The sequence below is a fragment of the Ixodes scapularis genome, unplaced genomic scaffold, assembly GCF_016920785.2.
Source record: "Ixodes scapularis isolate PalLabHiFi unplaced genomic scaffold, ASM1692078v2 PGA_scaffold6__148_contigs__length_123643588, whole genome shotgun sequence".
NCBI classification, from domain to species: Eukaryota; Metazoa; Arthropoda; class Arachnida; order Ixodida; family Ixodidae; genus Ixodes; species Ixodes scapularis.
In genome coordinates, this window is record NW_024609881.1 from 39,464,538 (window position 1) to 39,491,180 (window position 26,643).

Below are 26,643 nucleotides of genomic sequence, written 5' to 3' on the forward strand. Positions count from 1 at the left end.
CGCTTACCCGCTGTCACGACGGGAAGATGACTTCGACCGCCGTTATACATGAAATTGCTTCACAACCTTCGATTTGATGATTGGATACTGACGAGTAAAGCTGGATCCAGAATACTTATAAAGAACGGCATTACTTACATCCAATGGTCTGTATCAATTACATTTTCTTTCCTACAGATAATGTAATGCATCAGCGACTTTGAGACACCCAACCAATCGCGTCCACGACCAACTGATGTGGATCATGGCTTTACGCTACTTAGATCATGTCGTTTTTAATAATGGGTATCTGAAGAACACCAACCTCACTTCCATCTCCCTATACGTTCTACCTTAGCTGGATTCCACATAAATCCCGCAAAGTGCCTTTTTCGGATATTTTGAAGATACGAATCTCGGCCATATTATCAGCTATGGAATTATACCAGTTCTGGCGAAGTTGCTTCTGCCCGCTAAAGTTCCCGCAGCATCTTCGCTGAAACAACTTGAAAGTTCCTAAGTTTTGCTTTCTATTTTCGCCGATTAATACTTATCTTCTCCGCCAGGACTGCGCCATTGAACACACTTCTGGCGTAGGACGCAATGTGGCAATAGGGTGCTAGTGAGGTCACACAATTTGCTGGCATAAAACATCCAGTCTTCAAACCTTCTGCTTTCGCTTATTTTTTAGATGCTCCTTTACCCTTTCGAACGGATAAATCTGCGATGAACTTGGTGCTGTACACAATTTAAAATGTACTAATCTTGCGCGAAACGCCCCATTACCTTTGCCGGCCGAATACACTGAGCCTGAAAGTCGGTATCACTCATACGAACATGACTGCCTAGCTGTCATAAAGAGGGCTTGAAAAGTTGCGTCGGTATATATATGGGAGGCATTTCGCTATGATCACACCATTTGGCACATTAATGCATTTAATTCAGTAGTGATCTTATACGAAAACTGATACCTGAACCTTAAAAGCAAAAACATCTGTAGTTTATAAATATTCATCATAGCAAAATTAGCATTGAGATACGAACTACCTGAGAACAAATGAAAGAGGGTTACAACACCCAAAAACGCAGAATTAGAGCCAAGCTGTTGAGGAGGAGGAGGAGGACAGAAGGGTACTGAAAGGAGGGTAAACCCCTTATCCCTTCTCCTTCCTCCTCCCCTGCCCTCCGCCTCGTCCTCACTCTTTTCTCCTCCTTCACTGCCCCTCGTCCTCCTCCCCGTGCGTTGCAACATGGGAAATGTCCCATAATGCACCGCGCGGGACCCTCGTGACGGCACACGTGATCGCGAGTGACGTCATGAGGATCCTGCGCGGTGCATTATGGGAAGCTTCCCATATTGTACCGCGCGGTTACGCCGACGGCGACGGAAACGCCGCTCAAGCCGGAAACGAACGCCTAAAAGCTGCGATTTAAAAAAAATTAAAGCCGTTTAAAACTCCCCGTAATGCAGAATTAGAGCGCAGCTCTTGAGGAAGAGGAGGGAAGGGTACTGAAAGGAGAGTATACCCCTCCTCCCTCCCCCTCACCTCGTCCTGCCTGCTACTCCTCCCTCCTAGCGGCGTCGGCGTAACCGTGAGATCACGTGACTCCCTAATGGGGGTCACGTGACGTTTCGACGTTTCGGCACGTTTCGGCACGACGTTGGACGTTTCGGCACCGTGCCGAAAAGTCACCATGCCGAAACGTCACTGTGGTTACGCTGACGGCGACGTCGACGGCGACGCCGCTCAAGCCGGAAACGGGCGCCTAAGAGCTGCGCTCTAAAAAACTCAAAGGGCACCGCCGTCATTTTTCAACATGCACTGCTAAATGTCCAAGCGTCTCAATCAGATGATGTCGCAAATTCGCAAGCATACCATTTCCTCGAAAATTACATCAGTGGCCCAACTTCGCTCTCGATGCTTTAGGTGCTACGTTTACAAGTCGACTACCAGATAATAGGTGATCTGGATTGTCATTGCCGAGGACCATCACATCAATGGTATGCGGTTGGCACTGCAGAAGAAAAAAGCAAAGAATCTGGAATTGTTTCATGACGCACTCGCTGCAAGTCATTTCATGCAGCACTAGTGATTACACAATGTATCACAGAAATACTAGTGGCCACCTATAAGAAGCAATGTTGGAAAACATGTCGCGTGGCGCGGCATGCGTCAGCTGAGCAAAACTCCACCAAATCTAGCGCAAACAGGACCACAAGAGGTATATCCACAACTCAGTCTGCGTTGTGGGATTAGACAACTTGGGACTTGGTCCAAAATCACAAAATGTTTTTTTAATATATTCAATAGCAACCTCGCAAAGGGGCTCAAAGTAAAGGTTGTTCTCGGTAGGTCAGCAGCACACCTTACAGTCTTCGTGAAATTCTATCTTGTGCTGCGACATGGCTTTACGCGAATGGTAATCTCCGACAGGGAACGCCTTTTTTATTTACTAGACTTCGAGTATAATCTAAGCAAATGTGGTATTCCACACGCCGCAGAGTCACCTTTACACCCGTATGCAAACTATCTTGATGAACGCGCCACCCGCCCATTCAGAAATATGATATTCTGGCTGAATGTGTAAGAATATCCAATAAAATCTGGAATCATTATATCGGCAGGGTAGCCTTCACATTAAACATCTCCCATCGAGAAAGAACCGAACAATGACCCTTCTAACTGGTCTAAAAATAACATCGATGTTCCCACAAGAGTGGGCGATAGTTGCAAACAATGTATTAATAAAATTAAGGAATTCACGAGAATAAGACCAGCTTGCAATCTTACAGAATGAATCGCAGCTTGCAGATCGTTTTCATAAAGACGCATCACCCCAGCCGGTTAAACGAGGTGAACTTATGCTATTTGCAAGACAATTCAAGAAGCGACTGCGCTCTAAGGTACCTCTAAAAAATACAGTGGGCCTTCATATCAAATTTGCAGTTTCACTCCTTAACGTACCGTCTTAAAGAACTTCAGTTTCCTCGCCAACGCGGATGCAGGAGTCCATAGGCTCACGCGAGTCAGCAGAAACATTTTGACGTGCCGCGACCACATCGATTCCCTTCGAGATATACAGCCTAGTAAAGGGGGGCGAGTCTAATCTGTAGCAAGAATTACGCAAACGAGAAAAAAAAGATAAGGAAGTGCAATAGGATACGGAATTATTTTGGAATTAGAGGACTAGAACACCACGGCTTGAGTTGACGGCTACGATTTCTTTCTCAAACTCCTATTAAACATTTGTGCAATCAATTCTGGGTTTACACAGTCTAATTTTAAAAGTGTAATATTTTTTCGCGTCCGAAAATTCGAGTATCCTACAAGACATTGTTAATAATTCAGCACCGCTCTCAGTATTGCTCTAACATAAAGCTGAGCAAATGCCATAAAACACCAAAGCGATGAACCAAGCATCTTTATGCACAAGAATGTACACTCTACGAAAATTTGCACACGTGACTGCACACGTGATTTGCACACGTGATTGAGGGCCGGATTTATAATAGCAGCCATGTTCCGTGGGAGTCGACAACGTGCCAGCTCTTCATATAGAGGCACAACAGTGGCAATATAGTGACAATATAAATTAATCTACGACATCTAAATAGTAGAAACAGTATTTAAAATTAATCTAGTACGCCAAGAACTTTTCTTATTGAAAACGAGATAAACGCTTACGAAAGGCTGAGAAACCTCGGTCCGCCATCGGACGTTCTAGAGTCAAGCGCGAGGGATCGCTTCCCCAGCACGTGTCGTAGACGTACGAAAATCAAATCGCTGTTGATCGACACTCTTGCCTGGCTGGACGCGTTATAACGTGATTGACTGTCGTGCTTCCTAAGGCGCCTTCTGAATTTTGGGACGAAACGTAGGAGCACAGTGCGTTTTGCGATCTTTTATGCCGTTTTTAATAGAGAATTTTGACGCGTATCAGTTGCATTTCTGTGTAACGTTTGGGGTTCCTTGATTGAGATATGACCATAAAGAGACAATCACAGAAACCAGATAAGTACTCATTTTTCTTCGCGGCTATTCTAGATGGTTTGGTAAATCGTCAATCGGGCTGAAAACACGACATCTCCGCATACAAACAACTAAAAAAAAATAACAGCGTTCGGGTAAAAGACAGATTAAGGTATAATGAATATTGTAAAAAAAATGCCCTATTAAGAGCTCAATTATTTTTCGGCTATCTAGAATAACCTGAGCAAAATAAAACTCTTGGAATTATTTTTTACCTGAATATTACCGCTAAGATCAATGTGAACAAAAATTAGGAAAGTATTCTCGCAAATATTTACGACTGTGATTCTTTAAATAACTGTCAAATTTAACAATCTGTCAACATATCATTCAGGTTTGGAACCTTACCATTGTCAGAATCAATATTTTGGGTCGCATTTAATCTACACTCTAAAAATAACTTGGCAACCTCAGCAGTATAATTATCAGAAATAAAAACAGTTCAAACTCTTACTAAATTTTTTGATCAGCAGTCCAGCCAAGGTATGCCCAGTGTGTAATCTTTAAACATCGTTAGACAAGCTGCGCTAAATTCATTTCAGGTGGTGGACCCTCCACTACACCCACCGGCGAAAGTTGTAAGTTGAGCCCAAGATATCTCTCTCTCTCTCTCTGTATATATATATATATATATATATATATATATATATATATATATATATATATATATATATATATATATATATATATTTATATATATATATATTAATTTATATTCTCTCTCTCTCTCTATATATATATATGTATATATTTTAATGCAAAGCGCTTGTGTATAATCATTCAGAGTAGTTTTTGTTTTTCTTTTTGTTTAAATTATGTCAGTAATATACCACTCTCGGTCACTTAAATACTCTAGTAGACACAGTTGTTCATTTACGCTAATAATTAGCCTATACAATAAAATATTGGACAATATTGTTTTACGCTATCTCAATACTTGCCTAGCTAGATTTAATCAAGTGCTCCCAGTGCTTATATTACATAGCCTACTTTGGCACACTTGGCTCGCCGGAGCATTTTGTTTCATATTGCACAAATCATCCTTATTATTTGAGGCCTATCGGAGTCAGGGGGTAACTAAAGCCATGTGTTTGTATTTGTTTTATTTTTGTGGATCTCTCAGCACTCTCTTGCGACTTCGAGAATGGAACCTTCTGTGGTTGGAATGCCACAGTAGGCGTCGTTCCGTTCAAGATGAACGACCCTGCCAACCAAGTTCCAGCTTTTCCAAAGTCAGACCATACTCTTCGTGCATTCAGAGGTGAGTGAACCTCAGGAAGCGCGCTCTATTCTTTTCTTGATGCTGCTCAAGACGCGTAACACGTTTTGTAGAGGTCCGATTGACAGCCCAGCCCATCCCCATGAATATTATCTCATTCGGAATCGACTGGACATTCTACGAAATTTCCGATGCAGACGTGACACTTTTATTTTAGCCCCGCAGCAGGCTTGTACGCGCTACTTGAAAAAGAAATGTAATCGATTACATTTATAATCATTCTTTGTTAAAAATTATTTACTTTATTGAGTGATCACTTAAAGAGTGAAGATGTTTATAATTCTTTGTAATGCGAAATTAGAGCGCAGCTCCTCAGGAGGAGGAGGGGAGGGTACGGAGGGGAGGGTATTCCCTTCTTCCACCTCAGTACATTCCCTTCCTCCGTTCCTTCTGGCCTCCCATTTAGCGGGAAGTTTAGGGAAGATGTTCCTGCTATGTTTAGCGGGAAATTAATCCAAAAGTTCCCCTCGAAATTTAGCGGGTTAAGTTTTGCTACTAAATTTAGCGGGCAATTGACGTCGCATGTCCTCGACACCAATTCAGCTTCCCCACTAAATTTATCGGGAAAACTGCGAAGTCTAGTAATGCAACGCTCGCGGTTACGCCGACGGCGACGGTGCTCCATTCGGAAACGGGCGACTAAGAGCTGCGCTCTAAAAGAAACTCAAATGGCCGTTACTAAAAAGTGACAGTTATTTGAAATTTCCCATTACTCAGGGGTGCGTGGCGGCAGATTTTTCTGTTGGTTTAGAAATTTGGTCTTTTGTACCATATCTTCTTATATCAGCGTCACCGAATAATACTTTGTTTCACCTTATGTACGCACGCAAGCGACGCTGCGAACTTAGAAAACCAATTAGAAAAAGTCAAAGTTGCACCATTATGGTGTTCGACATGTTTCTGTACGCGCTCTGTTATCGCTGACCCAAACATAAAAAAAGAGTCGGTGACATGTACTTTTGACGCTGCTGGATTTGTCCCTTTAGCTCGTGGCGTCGCTTCATCTCTTTGCTTAAGCTGAAACAAAGTATAGACCAAGGCGCTGTTTACAGGCAAGCCCGATTTTTCCCACACCTGGTGTCTGGGCACTGCGCGTGCCCTGAAACGGGATTCGCGTGAGAGGATGCGTCTGCGCATGCACAGTACCGAAAGGAGTGCCTCCGTATCGGCGTGACGTCAGAGAGTTGAGCTGGTGTATAGAAACCATTAATCTTTTCGATCCACTAATCTTGACAGACCGCCATGCTGTCAGGAACTAGGATTTAGGATTCCTCGTTAGAAACGTTACAAGTAACTATGGTTTTCAAAATCATTTGGATTATTCTTCCCATTGCTTTCTTAGTGATGTGTCCGCCTGATTGAAACATTAGTCAAAATATCGATTACGTGTAGCTTGGCCACTTGCACGAATACCGTAGAGGTCTGGTTGGAGCCCTCTTAAAAATGCGTCTTGATCTGAGAGTCAGAACTTAGTATGAATTAACGTGTTTCAACAGAATCATATAAATGCACGTTTAAAGTATATTCCACTTTCTTGCGTATGTCTACATGCAGGCAAAAAGAACAAAAACAGGTGAATAGAATAAGTCGTGTTCCTAAAATAAGCTGACCTACTGTGGCGCTTAATCTTTCCTTAGTTGTGGTGGCTAGATGCTACCCACTATATATGGCATTGAATCTTTAGCCCATCGGAAAAAAGTACTTTAAAGTGTTTGTAAAATAGCATTTAAGAACTTATATACATTTCAAAATACATACATCACTTGTAAGTTGTACGCAAGTTATTTTACGATTTCATACCTCATATGCTTATTGGGATACCCCATTACTAGGGTATTTAAATGGAATTCAAATACGCTGCATTTTGCTTTACAGAAAAGAAACGATGTGGCGGAAAAGCGCTTCCGATATATACAATAGATTCAAACTTAAGTTAAGCCTTTCTGTCTGCTGACTCGATACTACATATTAAAATATATTGTAATTTAAATGACTAAATTACACAATTTTATTTCAAGCACGTCGACTCGAAAATAAAAGAGGTGCAAGTAAATAGCGTGCGACTGTACAAATAAAAACTCCTTAGGATGTGCATTTTAGTTGACCCTTAGTGCTCAAGTTTTGTTTTTGTAAACCATATCAAATGCTGAATATTAATTTCATGAACAAACACAAATCGCTTACAGTTCGTAAACCAAACGTGTCTTTTGTGTTACAAACAATACTGTGGCGATACCAATTTTAAAGACTTTTAAATTATGAATGCAAGCATAAATTAGAACTTGTTGAACATTTTTTATTAAATGCCAATATCTTGTCACAAGTGACAGAAAAAAATAATACTCTAAGAAACGTCTTCGAGTGCTCAATACTAGGAGCATAATGAATTATTTTAGGAAAAAGGGTGCAATCGCTTCGCATTGTAAAGTGATTTACTACACAAAGGTTTTCTTATAAATGCAGGCAATGTGCCATGCTATACCCTTTCCTTCAGAATGACTTTATATGTCTACATAAATTAAAATTATAAAATAGGTTTTAGCATGTATATAATTACAATTCAGACTGCACCGATATTTTTCAGTAATGAAGAAGAGAGCATTCTTGCATGGATATGATCCTGTCTGAGCTCTCAGAGGCGCATAGGACACCCTTCTACAACATGTATCGATGCATGTTCGAAATAAGATATGCTTAACAGTCTTAACATATCTTCCCGGGGAAATAAACAAAACAAAAGAATAAACAAAAAACATCATGGCATCTCGCTTATTTATGGTGTTGAAAATGGTATTTCCCTTTACCTATAAATTGAAGTTGTGAATGAATTTTGTAGAAATTGTTTTATACCGGAACTTGTTAAGTCAAAACAATAGTTGAAGTTTGTGTTGCAACGTTGCTATTCGAACAGGTAAATTTCAGGCTTTTTGTTTCGAAAATGTGAATACGGTGCTTCTTTCTGCAAGCAAAGTAGCTTATAATGAAAAAAAAAAGGAAACAAACAAATATATAGTTAAGACGAGGTTTAAAAATTCGAGCCTAATTTATTTTTCATCTTTGTATCAATCATATACATGACAATAGTCGATTAACTTTCGCAAAAAGGTAGGATCATGTTTCTTTAAAACGAGATATAAAGTTGAGCAGCGCAGGCTTGTGTTGACATAATAATAATAAGAGTAAAGATCAAGATTTGACTTCCTTCAATGCGCCGTATTAGTCTTATACATAAAGAAGAATCATAAAGAGCGTATTTTTTTTTTATTTAAAACATGTGACATCGGCCTCGAATTCGCCTTAACAGTTTGCGCTGCGTGACTGTAAAAAAACAATTAAAAACTGTATTTTATATATTTATTTTTTAAATCAACTTTCGCTCCTACCTCTGCTACGCTGATGCCAAGAAAAGAGACGCTATTACATATTCACCTGTTTCATCCAATATGTAACGGAGTGTTTCATATCGCGACTGTGAGTTACATCTAAAACTCTACATTTATTATTATTTTCAAGTGAAGATTGTACCTCATACTAGCTGATAAGTTTTTCTCATTTACAACTCAAACGTCTTAGCTTATATCTTTCAAATTTGAGTTTAATACCAGAAGGCAAAAAAAAAGGCAGCCAATATAAAAACTGCCAAGCAAACTCTCCAATTTAAAGGAATTGTCCGGTCAAAACCGGAAACACTTAAGTTTTTGCGCACGTTACATCGGGGATCTCTTAATGTAGACAAACGTCATTTTTATTTTGATATATGATCTCCCGTTGTTAATTAAACCTTTCATGAGCGTAGAGACGAAACTGCTCCCCGAGTGTCGCTAGTGCCAATGGCTGACATCCGTAGGTGCTGCGCGACGTCACAAAACGCAAAGGTTTGTCGGATGGCCGGGATAACAAGCGTTGGTCAATGGACGTCTTGCATTTTGTTGCGAATTATAAAGTCTCCTAGGCTGTACTCTACTGAAATACGGTTCTTTTAATGCAGTTCCCCAGCATGTGCAAAAAAATAGTCACGCCTCTTAGCAGGATATTACTCGCAAACAGCCATAAGCGTCGAGCAAACGTATGCCGTTTCGCGCAAACACAATTGCGGCGGCCACCGATCGAACGTGGGGCGCTTGCAAATCAAAGAATGCAGATTTCGCCTTTGAAGCGGCATTGGGGTACACATGTCGGCGGATCCGCTGGAGCGGTGATGAGGCTGCGGGTCGTTCCCTGAGGGGCGATGTCCGCTTGTCGAAGGCAAACGGCGGATCGCTGAAATGCATGTCGTCCCTTGACTTGGACGAACTTGGTGAATCGTAGTCACGCTCCATTTTCACAGGCGGGTCAAAACAGAATCGGGCTGGACGCGTTTAATATACAACTTTTGGTATTGTTTCCAGATGGCCTACCTGTTGGTTTCGGTTTCGCTGCATAATCAAATTGATTCATCCGATCTAAGCGAGGAGTGGATGGACGTAGTTTAATACCGTTAGCACAACATCGCAGCTCAGCTTACGAGCCTTCCGTCCGCTCAGAGCTCAGCTCGTAGCTGTCTTCTGCGAGATGATTCCTCCACAAACGGGATATCGATTTTGGTGGAAAACTAGTCCCTCGCACGGCGACAATCCACTTTGCTCGGTACTGTACGTCTCGTAGAAAAGAGTAGAACGTTATATCTTGGCTCGCATTTACTGCCCGGTGGTTGCGGCACCCAACCACGAAACATGTCGAGCACAACAACAAAAACGAAGCGCGCTGAGGCGTTCACTCGTAGGCAGAAGACGAGACAGAAATGCTCGCTTTGTGTTTTGTGACATCAGAGCTTCAATGCTGCCAACGAAAGCAGCGTTTATACTAGAATGCGATCGGAGCAGTATAAATTCAATTACTCACGCAGAGGGGGCACATAAAATTCAGATATTGCACGTACGATGCGTCTCAAGGCAATAACAACGGTATTAAATTGTTCTCTCGAATATAAAATTTGACCGGACAATCCTATTAACAAAATTTCTGCATTTAGTGAAGTATTTGACTTTTTTATTTGAAAAGCAAAATCTTCAGACACCCTCACAACTTCGTTCGAATCGAGTCTTTTATATTTACAGAGACAATAGAATATCCGCCAGGCACAGAGCAAAGTTAGTTTTTCAAAGTACTTCAAGATACTTCGGATTGCACGTTCTGACACCGCTGCAATTGATTTTTCAGTTCCTTGGCCGGCTTAAGAAACACCTAGCTGTTTCTCTGCTGTCGAACGAACATGTTCCTATGGTCTTACGCAGCCATGATACCTGACGATTCTGGGAAACACCGAATTCCGGGGCCGAACTATTCAAGAAATTTTGTGTTGTAGTCTTCCGACAGATCCTTGTGCAATGCGTATTGATAAATGCTTCATTTTGAAAAAGTCACGGAGCATCTTAATACACTGTTGTATATCTTGAACAATTTTGCAAATTTCCGCTAGATAAAAATTGTGAACAAGGGCTACTAACACAAAATTATTACATAACCAATTTGAATGCTTGACAGCAGAATATAAATTAAACGTAAAAGTCTTCTGAGATTTATCGTTTTAAAAAGTGTTATGTTCTTTTATATTCTTCTTTTTACAGGACGCTTTATTTATGTCGACTCCCGAGGAAAGAAAAATGCGCAAGCCGACCTACAAAGCCCCGTGATTCCTGAGAAAGTTCGCGACAACTTTTGCTTTTCTATTTGGCATTGGACTCTACCCAACACACGAGGATTGTAAGTACTTGATATTGTGAATGCCGGAGACTCTCGTGAGACCTGAGGTTTGGCGGCAATATTCTATGTTTGAAGTTGATTCGGCAGACCTTCGCACTGTTGGCAATATTTTGTGAAGTTCATCTTTATAACAGTTTTGTCCCAATAAGACAAGTTCCACGAATGATGTAATGCGTCATTCACGGTGTCGTCGACCGCTCACTTCGCGCTCGTTGGAATGAATTGTGAGACGCACTGGTAGTGACGCTGTCGCACGCCTGGCGCCACTGTGTGAGCTAACTTGTAATGACGTTTCGGGAAAAAGGGCCCAGTGCCTTCCTTCGGTTGCATTGATAAATCGCACAAATTAAAATCTTGGTGAAAACATTATGTACAGTATAATTCAAAATTTGGAACAATTTGAAACCAAACCCAAATCTTTTATGATTAAGCAACATTTGAATGTGAAGCAATTGGTGACTCGAACGACCTATAGGGGGCGCGTTGGTAAGAAAATATGGTATAAACTTTGCGGGCTAAAGAATGTTGGTGTAGTCGTTCAGCACAAGAAAACACATAAGGTCCTTGCATTGCAGGGACAAGTCAGTGCTTGATGTGAAAGAGAAGTGCGTTTCTGGATAGGGAAAAGATTCTAGTCGGCGCACAAGAGTGGCCCAATAAAAGAATATACATTGAAATCGTTTTTTTTTTTGCCAGCTCTGCGCAACTTACGGACACCTGACTTCTGGTTTCTTTTAGGAAAGCTAAATTTCAAAAGGTATAAGCTATGAAATTTCAACAAGGGCTTTCGTAGGGTAGCGGGCTATTGTAAAACAAGTAAGCACCCTCCTTGGGAAGGTAGAGAAAAGGCAAATAAAGCTTCAGATTAGCTGTTTGGAATGCATATTGATTCTCGTCACCGAATTTACGTTTGAAGAAAGCACTAAAGGTCTTAATAGATTGGTGACCGCATGCCGCCGTGTGCATTAATTTTAAGGCCCAAGTTACTTTTGACCGCGATATCCCCCGCCTCCCTTAGAAGAAATAATAAAGTGAACAAGCTACACCTTAACCCTTTCTCAAAGATAAATAATCCAAGCGTTCTGGCGGGCTGCGTGCGACCAGGTGGCCATTGTTATAAACACGCAAGATACGTAATATTACATATCTACAGGGACCTTTTTTTAGTTATAAAGTGAAATCGTGATTCTTACCATGATCTGAATACCGTGAAGTGAAAGTACGAACCAAACACTTCGGCAACAAATGTCAGCAAAAATCTGGAATAAATTTGTTCAGGAAAATGTGCGTTTTGGTTGAAGAAATTGTACTCACAGTAAGCTTGCACATAATTACTTGAGATCATATGAATATCTGTTTGTGAGAAATTAAACTCATGCAGAACGAAGCAGGTAGCCTATATTGTTTTTGCTAAGTATTGATTTTTTTGATTTATTAGCATAACCATATTTCTGCATGTTGTAGGTTAATTGCTAAAATTGAGTTCTCGTGTAAATTAGTCTCTAACATGCTTAATATTTTGGTTCCGTACCCATTAATTGCCGCGGTGATCGCAGTTATTAAAGCGAGTGATCATGTTTAAATTAGCATGCGTTTTTTAGGTGCATAAGGCTCTGATATTGTTTTTATTAACGATCAAAGCAAACAGTTTACCAGTATTCATTTATAGATTCTCTTACGCTGAAACTTTTTGTAATCTTTATAGCATGACCCAGCCAGTGGGTTTTCCAACAAATTTCGTCGGGACACATTTCTGTTTTTCTTTATTTATTTAAAGGAGACAATCGCTCCAACCTGAGCTGATTTTACGTCTCTATTCTTTCCTTATATTTTAGCCTCACCGCTGAAAAATAATATTTGGTTAATCTAAAAAAACAACGTAAACCCATGTTGCTTATGAGAACCAATAACTACTGGGTGACATCAAGGAGCGGCCAGGTTTTTTTTTTTTTTTAAATCGACCGCCAAAATCGGTTTCCTAACCAATCGCGTTCCGATTTGTACACTTTTGGCCACAGGTGGTGCATTGTTTTATAAAATTCGCAAAGAGCGAGCTTACCTGGGGAACAAGTAAAAAAAAGAAAAAAGGCTTAGCTCATATGGAAACACAGCGAAGCCACTGGTCTACAAACCATTTTGCGCCCTATGGTTTGAAGACCGGTGGCTTCACTGCGTTTCCATAAAAGCTAAGCCTTTTTATTTTTTACTTTTTCCTCAGGTAAGCTGAATCTTTGCGAATTTTATAGAAAAAAATGCACCACCTGGTGGCCAACACCGCGCAAACTCAGAACGCGATAGGTTAAGAAACCGAATTTAGCGGTCGATTTAAAGAGACTGGCCGCTCCTTGAATCACGCGATATAAGCAGACGACAGCCGCGAACGGTCCTACCTCCATTCTGATTTTCGCGCCACTACCACTACGTGACGTAAATTTCCCTCACGTAGACAATTCTCCCGGTGGATGTTGTACCCCTTCCCAGCAGGTGGCGTCAGCTTCTTTTTTAATTGCTGCGGATGTGCGTAATAATCTAACTTTAATCAAATCTTCGTCAGGCCTCGCATTAAGAGTTTCAAAATCTCAAACCGGGGCCAACGTGAAAAATGGGGAGCGTAGCGGCATCCCTACGTTACATATTTTTTCCCCATGTGCGTAATGTTTCGGGCACCTAGATATGTGAAATTGTCAAGGCTTTGGAACTGAAAGTATTTAACATGACAAATTTAAATACACATAGTTTATCTCAAGTGGCGTAATCAACAAAATTAATGGCGTAAATTTGCGTACTGTTGAGCACCGAGCTGATTAATTCGTTAATTCATTCTTCTCTTGCAATAGGGTATAGTTATTGCACAGAAGGACACATTTTATGATGAAATATGTTTACAAATCTCTAAAGCGTAACTAGACCGCGAATCTTGAGGAGGAGGAGGGGAGGGTACGGAAAGGAGGGTATGCCCATGCTCCTCCGCACCTTCCCACCTCCATCCCCTCTTCCCTTCCTTCTCCTCCTACTCTGCTCTTCCTCCTCCCCTGCCTCCTCCTCTCCCCCTGCTCCTGCTCTCCTGCGCCTCCCCTTCCTTTCTCCAACACCGCCTCCTCCTTTGAACTTCACCTCCTCTGCTGCTCATCATCCCTTCTCCTCCTCCTTCTCTCCTCCTCTTCCTTCCTCCTCCTCTCGTCGTCCGGTTAAACTTAGCTGGAAACTTTCCCCGCTAAAATTAGCGGATCAAGTTTCCCCCTTTAAATTTAGCGAGGAAATTACGTCACGTGACCCAAACACCGATTAAGTTTCCCTGCTAAATTTAGCGGTCAAATTGGTGTCACATGACTTCGTGCCACGTAACCCGTGAACAAATTCAGTTTCTTCGCTAGGTTTAGCAAGTAAATTATCGTCACATGACCTCAACGCCAATTCAGTTTTCCGCTAAATTTAGCGGGGCGGTTACGCCGACGGCGACGCTTGCACCGCGAAGCTCGGAAACGGGAGCCTAAGAGGTGCGCTCTAAAATCGTAAAATTCAGCGTGTAAAAGTCACTCATGGAGAGTAATTGAGCTACATATGCAAGGGTCGACATAAAGTTAAGATAGCGCTAGAGTTGTGGTTGGTTCACACACTTGCATGAGCCCGACCGCGTGCGAATACAACTGCTTGCGACATACGGGCTGCTGTGGCAACAGCTGCGTTGGCTACAACAAAACGGGGTGAAAAGCGGTTTTGTTGGAATCGTAGCAAACGTTGCCATAGCAACTGGAAGGTCGCAGGCCGTTGTAGTTGTACTCGGTCGGGCTCGATGCAAGTGTGAGCCGCCCTTTTCACTTTAATAACTGAAATCCGTGAAAATTAATGTTTAAAAGATGAACCTGAAGCTACATTGCAGTTACTTGTTGCATATCGGATGAAGGATCGTTCTACGTTGTGTCAATGCCCATGCCCTGATGAGTTTCCAGAAATAAATTTGTTCACATGTGATGCATATCACTCCATCCTCTCAAAGGGTTTCAAAGCCATGAAGCAGACATCATGACTAAAATTGCAGCAATCCGAGAGATGTGTTTGTATGCAAACAAAGTAATACAATGCATACACACCTGAAATTAAATGGCAAAACGCAAATGTGTTTCAATAGAATGCATTGAAATGACGAAACAAATATGTATCACAACTACACCTGTGTATCTTAAAATGGCCTCCTTGTGAAGCCCTTTTTAGCATTTTTGATGCTGTTTTTCTTAAAATCGCAGGACATCTGTCTAAACGTTACTCTTAAACCACAGATAAGGAAGGGATTAGAATTGCTAATATTATGAACAATAATCGTGCTAACTTACTTGTATTATTCGGATGAGTCATCATTAGGAAATTCATTCATTTGGTATATTGTAGATTTTGCGGTCGAACATAAGTGATTTTAACTCAAATATTTGGAGTGCATAATTTATGATCACTAGGATCAACATTGCACAAATCATAACGTTAAGGTAATGCTACTTCATTCATTATAACATATTATACTAGGTGGCGTTGTTTTTTGTTTATTGAGGTAATATTCTTAACCGCAAACCTGTGCGTTTATCTCTGGAATTAAGAATTATTTAGCTCGACCGAAAATGCTTAGTTTAAGCTCTGATGAAAAGGGTCGACTCAAGAAAACTTTCGCAAAAAATTTGTCGCTAAATATAAGAATGGCCACGGTCCTAAAATACACTATATTATTAGTTTGACTCAGACTTCAATGTGGACCATAGCTTTACTGAGGAATTTTAAGTGCACAATAGACCACGTAAATTTATACTCCAGTGCTCTCCCGCAAGCTAAAACATTTTAATAAAGCGGCGATTGTGTCATTAACCGTACTTTCTGTCGTATGTTTCCGTGTAGCATAAAAAGTAGTCAGAATACCAGCTTAAAAATAATTTAGACGCCTTAAATGTCCAGATATATTGAAAACAAATCATAAGACTAAATGAAAATGTCAAACGTTTTTGGGTGTTTTATACTTTTCTTTTTTCGGTGTAAATTTATGCGGTGCGCATTGTTCATCAGACTGCCTGTGATTACGGATCTGCGAGCTTTCTTTAATACTTCATTTTATCTCTTCGCAGCCTCACAATCTATGACACTGTCAAACTGCATCCGGTCTTTCGACCATTAACCACGGTCAGCCATCATTGGGCCCACACCCTGTTCCAAATGCAGATGCCAGCCAAAGGGGATAGGGTACGTATCGAGCGTCAAGAGCATACAAGTAGCTATTCACTCCTTGACGTTTATCTAATTTGCAATGCGTTGGACAATCTTTTTTATTTATTTTTTTAAGTAGACATGCACTGCCTTGAGCACTTGCCAAAAACGTTGCTTTGCTCCGTTTCACTTTATGCACGACCTCAGTTGTCCCTTGGTGCGGATAGGGAAAATTGATAGCGCCAAAACGTCCATTGTCACGGTTATCATTTTGTTTGCTCGTTTGCAATTTTACATGAAACAAATCATTCACAGTCTTTAAGCTGAAATCGTGCACTTTATCTTGTACGTGATTGGTCTAGGCGGTGAAAGCAAATGCAATATAAAAACCAGCGCCATAAGGATAGATTTCTGGTGGAGCTTGGTTCACTCCCCTGAATGGAAACGTCATCTGCGGTCAGACCTGATGTGAACCGGAGTAGAGACAGATGGGACTATGAACCAGTTGTGAGACTTCATCTACGGGTGAATATTCCTATGTGACTTTCCCACGTGCAGGTACGCACCTCCAGCAGTGCTCAACTTACCAACTAGCGCGCTTTCAATCCATGCTAACAAAACGGTGTTAAAAGATAATGCCGCATTATGTAACAGGCATCAATTAAGAAGAAAGCTGAACAGGTTGTGACTTCTGTCAAAGGCTCATTTGCATATGTTTACGTTGGGGCGAAATTCAGCTCGGGGGAACTGCGACTTTGCCTACTTAACGCCGTCATCTCTTGTGCCGTTTAGTGTCAGTAGCGTAAAATGTAACCTCAAGGTTTCATTTCGTGTGTGATTTCTTTGAATAAAAACGTTAATATGATTGGCTGAATCGTGCCGGTGAAAAAACACAATTCCCTAAAAACAGTCCGCCGATATCTCTAAAAGCGTGGAATTTATGACCTGCCAAAGGACGCCGAAGCCATGGCTCACCTAGAGGCGAGAAATGGCTCACTTAACGCCCACGATGCCCAATAGGATTGTCTGCTTTTATTGGGTTTACTAAAAATTTTTAAGTCTTTAAGCTGTCGAAGCTTTATCCAGTATTTTAGCCAGCCAATATGGTAAAAGATTGAATGTTTACTTTTTCATAATGAAAAAAATCAACTTGATATTATGACAATGTCCAACACTTATGTAATGACAGCTCGTGGCTGCGTGTGAAAAAAAAAAAGTTGTGTGAGCTTGGTATAACTGCAAGTATAGCTGTCTTCTGGAGTTTTCGAGGTAATAGAATATGCATGGAAGTACAAATACGTAGGCAACCATTTGTCATAGATAATATCAGATTATTACTAGCATAATACAGCATAACATCGTTTCATTACAGAACACTTAAAGTACAGCTGATAAAGTATGTTTAATATGCATGTAAAATTATTTGACCAATACCTTCAAAAATATCTTTGGGAAAGCGATCAAAACCAAGGCAGGCACTTACGGTACCCGTATATTACATATCCGAAACACAGGAAAGTAAACAAATCTGAATTTAATAATGAAACTGTCTTGTAAGCACATAAAGTTAAGGTTTTTAAATGGGTGTGTAGGACTCACATTTCCTTCAAAATTATGGATATAGAAACAACATTATCTTAGTAAGTGTTTTGTCGTATTTAATTGAACGATTCACTAATATATATTAAACGTAAGTTTGAGTGTGCTTGTTTTTTATTTGATAACTTCTAGAAATTAGACCTGTTTACTAACACTGATTTTATAAAAACGCGAATATTAGATCACTGGAACATCTCAGGAGACGACTTTATTTGTGACAGAAGTAAAAATTCTCCAGTTCAATCTTATTAATTGCTTGAACAAATATATTTTCAGATCACGGTTAGAAGCTATATGTTTAATGGTTTGCTTGCCCTTGATGATCTGCAAATCACTCCTGGATCCTGTCCAGAACCAGGTAAGTTTGAAATTAACTTCATTTATATTCTCAAATTGCCGTTCACATTTAGAGAAGCGACATGATTGAGAGTCGACCTATATTGTATGTCCCAAGTTAGATCAATAAATTCAGGGAGATATTTGATACATTTTTTACATATGTTACAAAATGGAGAAGGGAACCAATAAAATTTGCCACTGGGGTTTTATTTACAATTTAAATAAAGAAGCATTCCTTACCATCCTATGATCAGGAATGAATCAAGGAACGATTGACCGAAAATATGAAGCCCCTCAATGCTTCTTACTCAGTTACAATAACGAAGGATGCACACGGAAGACAAAGAGACGACACAGACGTTCTTCTGCATGTCTTCAATGTCCCTTTTTTTGTTATTGTAATTCAGACACAAACATGCACAACCATCAACACCCTCAATGCCTTTGGCTCTTTAGATAGACAACGTTCCCCAATTTCGATACACGGTTTGTTTAGTCTCGAATATATTCATATTTCTAAACTGGATCATTTTGACAATGATGCCTCAACCAGAAGGCATAGCTATAATCATCAGTTTTTACTGTAGTATGAATATATCTAGAACAAGTAATCCAAAGTAAACATTAATTCAGTACCTTTTCTAAATTACGACCTGTTAAAAATACAACTTTTAAGAAACTAACAAGAACATATATCTCCACGAAATGTGTTTTCAGACAATTCGATGTTCAGTTTTTATTTCTTCTGTTCTTTTTTCCACTCAATAAACTAAGGCAAGTGACAAGAGTTTTACAAAAATGAGCCAATTTTACTATATTTAATATACAGAATCAATACACTATTTATAAAAATGTATCTTAATAATAATATTTTATTAGACCAGTCCCAGGATGTTAAAAAGTGGTTGCATAAGTTTACCAGACATTCGTGTTACACAAATGTATCAGCCAAGCGCAAAGCTAATAAAAAGGAACTTCTAACGACAAAGTCTACTTGAGTGTAGCCGCTCAATAATTTGCAACGCATGTAGCAAGTTCATCTAAAAATGCTTGTTGCACATTACCAGATGTGCCGCACTGAGCTATTTTTTATGCAAGTCAAGTCACTTATATTATTAATACTTTGGTTTGGGCTAGTTGGTCCATGGTATGCTAGGGTTTAAAAGTGCAAACAAACAGGGACAATAGAAAATAACACAAACCACAGGGACAACGCGCTACTCTCAACTGATTTATTGCAAGACCGTTCAACGCTTATATGGACACGTCATCTACCGTTTACATTTCAAACAAAGCCAACAGCCAATAAAACACCGTACAGACACCCATCTAGGTAAGTCACTTCTTTGTTTAGGAGGTTAACAGATGGCGCGCTGATGCACTTGTCATTCTTCTTTTTAATAAAGAAAGCCTCTATAATCTCCCGCTCTGTTTCTTTCGCTTTTTTTTCAAGAACGTTGTTGACTCTAAAAGCGGCGTGCAGTTGTTGGCTGCGAGCCGCTGTTGGCGTTGTTTGAAATGTAAACGCTAGATGAGTTGTCCATATTAGCGTTGAACGGCCTTACAACAAATCAGTTGAGAGTAGCGCCTCGTCCCTGTCGTTTGTATTATTTTCTATTGTCCCTGACTGTTTGCGCTTTTAAACCTGATACAGCTTATATTATAACTTCAAAATAGGTATCTCCATTTACAAAGGGAGTGAGAAAAACAAAACACGGATTTAGAGAGATACTGGCTTTCGAGAATCAATTTTAAAAGTCTGATTTTTATACATATACACTAGATAGACTGTCCCCTAAAAATGTTTAACGCAATATTTACGTAGCGAGAATTTGTTTTAGTAAGGGACGACTAGAAACATGTCCCTACTCTGTGAACCGAAATTGTAGTATGTTGCGAATCGACACTAAGAAAACAAGTGTAAACAAATAAGTGCCTTTAAATGAAAGTTATGCACAATAATATGCTTAAACAAAATGGCTCGATATTTACGCCGTGAGACGTATCTCGACTTTGGTAATGTTCCTAAACATGTCCGCAAGGGGGCTGGGGATCAGTCAAGCAGATGGAACAGCTTTGTTCCCTAGCTCCAACGATGCGTACGTATATAGAGGGCTGTGCAACTAACTTTTGAATAGACTTAAAAAAAATGACTACATGTTTTGTCATTATGGAAATGCAATGAATACCAAGGTGGAAGCGAGCCGGACCAGAATAATTATATTAGTTCCTCGAGAGAGAGAAACAAGGGGCACAAAGGATGGACACGCATCTCCAAACACAAATAGGTGACTAGTGCCCGACTGAAAAAAACTAGCCTGGTGCTGGAGTAATTCCTGGTCCGATACCAGGACCAGGTTGATTTTTTCTGTCGCCCATTAGTTACCTAGCTTTGTTTGGAGATTTGTTTTTGTCCTTTTTTCAGCTTGTTCTTCTTCTCCAGGTATCATTATCGCCCTGGTTTAGCCCGAGTGGGCTAAAGCGCACATACAGCACGACGCGCATGAAGCGGCAGCTCGCTCTGCGGAAACAGGGATCCTGGGTTCGGGTTACACCTCTGCCCGTTTTTATCTGGATAAGCATCACACCGGCCTGCGGTCGTGTATTACTGCTGCGTGAGCACGTTAAAGACCCCAGGTTAGCAGTCGTATAGCACTGGCAAAATTGCTCATCTAGAGTATTAAACCAGTGCTGCCCCACCCCGGTTGACCGACCTTACGCTATATAAACACTGGACCTCCAATTCGGCTTTGAGTATAAAACCACTAAAGAGGTAGAAAGTTTTGAATAATACTAATTGGCTTACAGTACGCCTGAAAATTAGTATACACTTGAAATTTCAGCATACCTTTAAGTTCAATCGCACCATGCAAACATTCCTGAACGTTCTGCGTTACTTGTACCTACTTACATTTTCGTCACGAAGTAACGTAGCTATTTTTGTTAAAACAGAGACTGTAACGCATTTCCGCGACTTACTGGCGAAGTAACCAGCAATGTATTTAGGTACTTCTGGAGAAGCGCGCGTACAACGCAAGTAACCGCCTAGTTTTCACTCCAGCTCGCGCCACTTATTTTTATAACAAGAAATCACTAGATGGGCCGTAAAAAGATATACACAAAGTTGTCCAGAATATTCACAGTTAGCCCTGTGTGAAAGTGTTAAAAAGCAAGGAATTACTAATGATGCGTACGAAAGGGCGGCTTCCGCTTCGTAGGAAAACGTACTCGGAATAACGAGAAAATTACACGTTGTTTACATGGGGATATAACGTTTTTCTTTAGGATCGCAATAACGAGTACCGTACCCGAAAATACGCAAAAAATTTCCCAGTTATGGTTTGTTTATTGTTTTCTATCTTGGTAACTTTGAGCCTTCGCTGCGAATTGTTTGGTTTTCTGTTGGCAGTGGTTGGCTCATGCATGGCACTCTGGAAATTGCGTGACATACAAGAAAAAAATTAAGACGCTTACAACACCCTGTAATGCCGTTTTAAATCGCCACTCTTGAAGAGGAGAGGAGGGCACGGAAGCAGCGCATGCCCCTTTTTTCCTCTAGATTTCGCGGTTAAATTTCCCGTCATTTTTACCGAGAAAATGTTACGCTCGTGACGTCACACATGGCGTCCTATGTGACGTCACGTGAATGAATGTCACGTCACGTGAAATTTAGTGGATAAACTTTCCGCTAAAGGTAGCGGAAAAGCATTTCTTTTAAATTTAGCGTTGACACTGGTTTCACGTAACCTCAACACCAACTCAGTTTCCGCACTAAATTTAGCGAGAAAAGTTTCGCTAAATTTCCTGCTGAATTTCGTGAAAAAAATATGGTAAATGCTTCGCTAAATTAAGCGGGAATATTAGGGAGCTTTTTGTAGACCGCATTTCCCCTCCGCTATGCCCTCCGCAAGGAAGAAGCCGCTGTGCGCCTGCGCGCCAATGGCCTTGGCTGTAGAGTTCCGGGTACCGTAGCGGGTTGCAAAAAGTGTTGCCGGACGGCGAAAACAATCTACGAAAACTCCCTATTTTCGCGCTGAATTTAGCGGGAAAATTTTCGCTAAATAGAGCAGGAAATTTAGCTAAATTTTCTCGCTCAATGGGAGGAAAGGAAGAGAGGAGGAGGAGGAGCGTACACCCTCTCCGTGCCCTCCCTCCTCCTCCTGAAGTGCTGCGCCCTAATTCGGCATTACAGAAATTGTAAAGATCTTTCGTTTTTTGACAAATATTTGCATGCAAGTCATTTCTGTGGATGGGATAGTCAGCTTGCTATTGATGCCGTAGGTAAGTTTCAGGCAGATATTCGAAATCGAGAAGTTCGAAAGGTGGAAATTGGTGTTGTTTTATGGTAGTTGGCACCACCGTTACCTTTATGCAAAAACACTTAACCGAATAAGGGTGGCGATGTGGGTTAGTTGGTTCATAGTGACGAAAAGGCAAACTTCGCACAGTAAACGGGGACTACAGGAAGTGCAAACAGGACAAGCGCTGTTCTGTTTGCACTTCCTTTAATCCCCGTTTACGGTGGGCTGTTTTCTTTTCGTCAGCTCTTTAACCGTCAGAACGTCTTGTGTTTATTATTAAAACCATTTCACATTAAGTGTACAAAGCATTACAGGGTAATATTTCAACGCTTAAAAATACATTATGAAACACGCCAAGCAAACACGTTTAAAAGAAGATTTCGGAAATTATTTCATATCAAACAGCTTTTGTGACTACTCTTTACCGTATATAAAATGTGCATTGCTAAATAAAGCTACGATGCTATGAAAATGTTTTTATCATTTCTTGTTCTTGCGTTATTGACAAGGGAATTCAGATGATTTCCCAAATATGTCTTAATTGCGCATAAATAATCAAAAAAATTTTTATTTCAGTTGTGTTGTTTTAAATCTGCTCTAATTTACATGTACTAAGTTATGGCCTCAAAATAATGAGACATATTGTACCAGGAAACAAGAAAAAAGTCACCAAATCTCGCCTAAAAACGAGCCAACTTGTTTCCGTTATAGGGGATTTGCCGCGCAACGTCGACTCTAGGGAAAATGTTTTTGGAAGTTACAGGGGATAAGAAAAGGATATCTACAAATATGATTAAACATTAAAACCCTTGAGAGAAGGAAACAAGTAGGAAATACAAACCACAGTCTCAAAACCAGCATATCATAAAGTAGTAATTTAGTTCCACAACAGTCTTCCCTCTAAACTTGCGATCTAATTATACACAATCAACAGCATGCACATCCTCCACCCTAACGAGGCCTCGAGAAAACACAGTCCTGATCTTTCTCGCCTTTTTCTTTGCCGTCGTCTTTATTGTCGTCTTTCAGCTAAACAATACATGTCCTAAAATAACGGCAGGCACACACAAAACACCGAGAAACAATAAGCATTGAGCCCAGGTCAAAAGGCAGTTTTCAAATGTTGAAAGCTTGCAGAAGAAAAATCATTAAAGAAATACTCGACTTATAACCTACTTGGAACTAATCAGACAACCAGGCTTTAGTGTCCTCGTCCAAATTCGAAGAATGCATCCTAATAAACTTTCCGGCGCCCGTGATCGGAATCGTGTCCTTAATCACCCTCTGAAACTAGTCTTTTTTTTTTTTTTTTTTTTGCCTAGCAAAGTTGTCTGCTTCCTTTATCTAGGTAACGATTTTCACATTCACTCATGTGGTGTGCATGCCCTATTTGTTTCCAGGTCTCAAGGATTTTCATTTTTATTTTGTTTTAAATTTTGATAGGTAGCAAGCTGGCCTGTGTTTTGACTCTTATTTTATTTCACTCGTAGGATGTGGAACACGATGCTGATTGCTCTTCCTCAGCTTTATTTTAGACTTATTTTATTCAACCTTTTTTTCCTTTCTTTTCGCCCGTAACCAAAGACGATATTTGAGGTTCGCTCTCGCGGTGCTCCATCATCTCCTACCCTTGATATCCGACGCCGTGTTGCTATACATCGTTTCACGTTAGTTAGGCTTGCAGCGAGCCCTAGAAGCTATCTCAGTCAGTCTAGCGCGTTGAGTTATGTGTTACCTAGAAGCAAAACAAAAAAAAAAAAAAAATGACACCTAACCTCGCCTATGAATTTGCCCCCCGAGCGTAATCGGAAGATTACTGGCGCTCACCCCACATTAGTTTGGCTACAACGCCTCTTAGCATCCGCTGCTGTCCCTCGCAAGTTAATACACAGTATGACCAGCCAGGTGGAGTTTGATAGTGCTCCTGTATGGTAGCATGAGAGTGCCTGCGGATTGCGCGGGATGAACAAACCGGTTAAAAAAGGTCCCTAGCATGATGCGTGCATGCATGCATTTATCGCTTGAATTTCCGCTTGCCTCTCGTAACAGTGTCAAATACATCTAGGGACTTATTTAATGAAGTGGTCGTCAAGCGCCTTTACATCTCCAGCACTCCGGGATGCGATTTTTTTTTTTCATATTAGTGCGAAAAGAGATTTTAGATACAGAATGTCTTGACAAATTCGGTTTATCTTGATGAGGACGAGGACATATGTTTCGAGTTATGGGCTGCAGGCTAACCCATCAAACATATTATGGACTCTTCGATCTTCCTATAGGTATTGAAATCGTGGAGCGAGACGTATAGGAACATTGTTCTGTCCACGATGTGGGGAGAAGTCTAATACGTGGCATAAAAAGAGCTTTACCTACCACAGTATTCATTTGCCACCTTGATTAAGCTGAGAACTGGACGGTTTTCAACCCAATCGAATAGAAGCTAAACAAGTGGAAAACCAACTCTTGTCTTTTTTTCACCTGTGTATTTCCGCGTGTACACATAGCACGCAAAATTTAGCCGATTCCGGTAATTACGTGACACACCACACGGCTCATTGACTTCTACCCACAGAGTCGATGGAAGATTATGTAAAAGAACATTACAATATGTGTGCTAATCTGAGTTTTGTCTCAGACCAAGTGGTGGCACATCAGAATAATCGCTTCCAACTACACTAATTTTCTCAGAAGCCATATATTTCGGCAAGATGGATCTTCACCGCCACTGGACACGGGAGGAGCACGTGTGATTGAGTAGGTGGTGCCCTTAAAGAACAAGGAATGCTCACGAACTTTACCACCTTGACTTAGCCATTTTTACTGTTCAAAACTTTGTGTAAGTGCTGCGGAATAAAGTCCGAAATGTAAGCATGCACTTTCTGTCCTCAGAGAAAGTTAGAGATTTTTGTCGTGTAAAGAAATCAAAATGGGCCACAGCGAAACCTGTAAAACACTTGCGAGACTCCACATTTTAGAATTCTTGGGTGAATCTAGCGCAAAAGGCGAGTAGAATCATCATTTGCTGCAATTTGAGATCTAAACAACCGCATTTGAGTGCAAGTAGCATTTAATCAGAGAGAAAGACACCGAAATGTTAATAAAACACTTTTTAATATCTACTGTAAGGACACCAAGTAGCTCACAAAACGCTTTGTGCTATACGGCGGAGCTCAACTGAGAGACAAAAGTCGGCTCACTTTTGGGGAAGGTTTGGGGTTGGTTTCGTTGTTTCTAGTTTATATGTGAATCAATACTTTGACTGCACAATTTAATTGCATTTTAATTGTTCACGAACAATATTTTAAGCAAACACGCTTCCGTAACTATGCCTATATGCACATTTCAAACGTTATCAATGTGTAGAGTTGTGCGATATGTTTTACTGTAGCAAATGATCATTCATAAACAAATAAACAGCAGCTTACTTTTTTTTCGTAACTTTAATATCTCTCTGCGTTTCAGCATACATGACTGTTTTTTTTTTGTTTTTTTTTTGTTTTTTAGTGCTCATCCTTAGGAGAAGATATGTCCATTCACCCGAAGCATACCTTTGAATAAAGGTTTACCAAAGACGTGTTTGAATGTATTTACAGACTGTGTCTTTTAAACTTAAACTCGAAATTTTGCATTATAGGTGATAACTGTATCGTTTGCCTAGCTGCCAATTGTATTACGAAGTAATTACGCGTGGGCCTGATATCAAGACCGTGGTCGCTTTTACAAACGGAATGTTAAAAGCACAATATTGAAATTGTTATCATTTTATGTATTTTCTCCACCTTACAGACAAGTGTACCTTCGAGTGGGGCAGTTTTTGCCGGGTTTATAGAGAAATCGGGAGCGCAAGGTTCTGGCAGGTTGCACCGAGCGACAGCCTGAATATTTTTGACCACACCCTACGTTCCCTTGAAGGTGAGTAACGCAAACTCCTTTTTACGATATATTTTCTACACGTAGCTTAGGGATATGTAGAACCTTTGTATATTGTAAAGAAAGCAAATCGTCGCTCGAGAAAGAGAGAGAATGTTGAACAAAACCTAGCTGGTAAATTTAAATGAAAGTTACATTAAATAGTTTGGAAACAAATGTTGTCCTCTTTCTTTTTTCGTCAAGGATATTTAGCCTGGAGAAGTTACCACAGGCTGTTAATAACGAATAAATTAGTTTGACACTGGATTCTATGGTGAGA

General features: G+C 40.5%; 1 protein-coding gene across 1 annotated transcript in view; it reads left to right on the plus strand.

Moving 5' to 3' along the window:
* Nucleotides 1–26,643, plus strand: part of LOC8041009 (MAM and LDL-receptor class A domain-containing protein 2) — a 204,514-nt gene that overhangs the window by 36,161 nt on the left and 141,710 nt on the right. Inside the window, exons 11-16 of the mRNA XM_040210465.1 lie at nucleotides 4,553–4,588; nucleotides 5,134–5,271; nucleotides 10,896–11,031; nucleotides 16,137–16,251; nucleotides 18,091–18,172; nucleotides 26,241–26,366. Coding sequence (XP_040066399.1) covers nucleotides 4,553–4,588; nucleotides 5,134–5,271; nucleotides 10,896–11,031; nucleotides 16,137–16,251; nucleotides 18,091–18,172; nucleotides 26,241–26,366 — 633 coding nt within the window. The remainder of the gene's footprint in view (nucleotides 1–4,552; nucleotides 4,589–5,133; nucleotides 5,272–10,895; nucleotides 11,032–16,136; nucleotides 16,252–18,090; nucleotides 18,173–26,240; nucleotides 26,367–26,643) is intronic.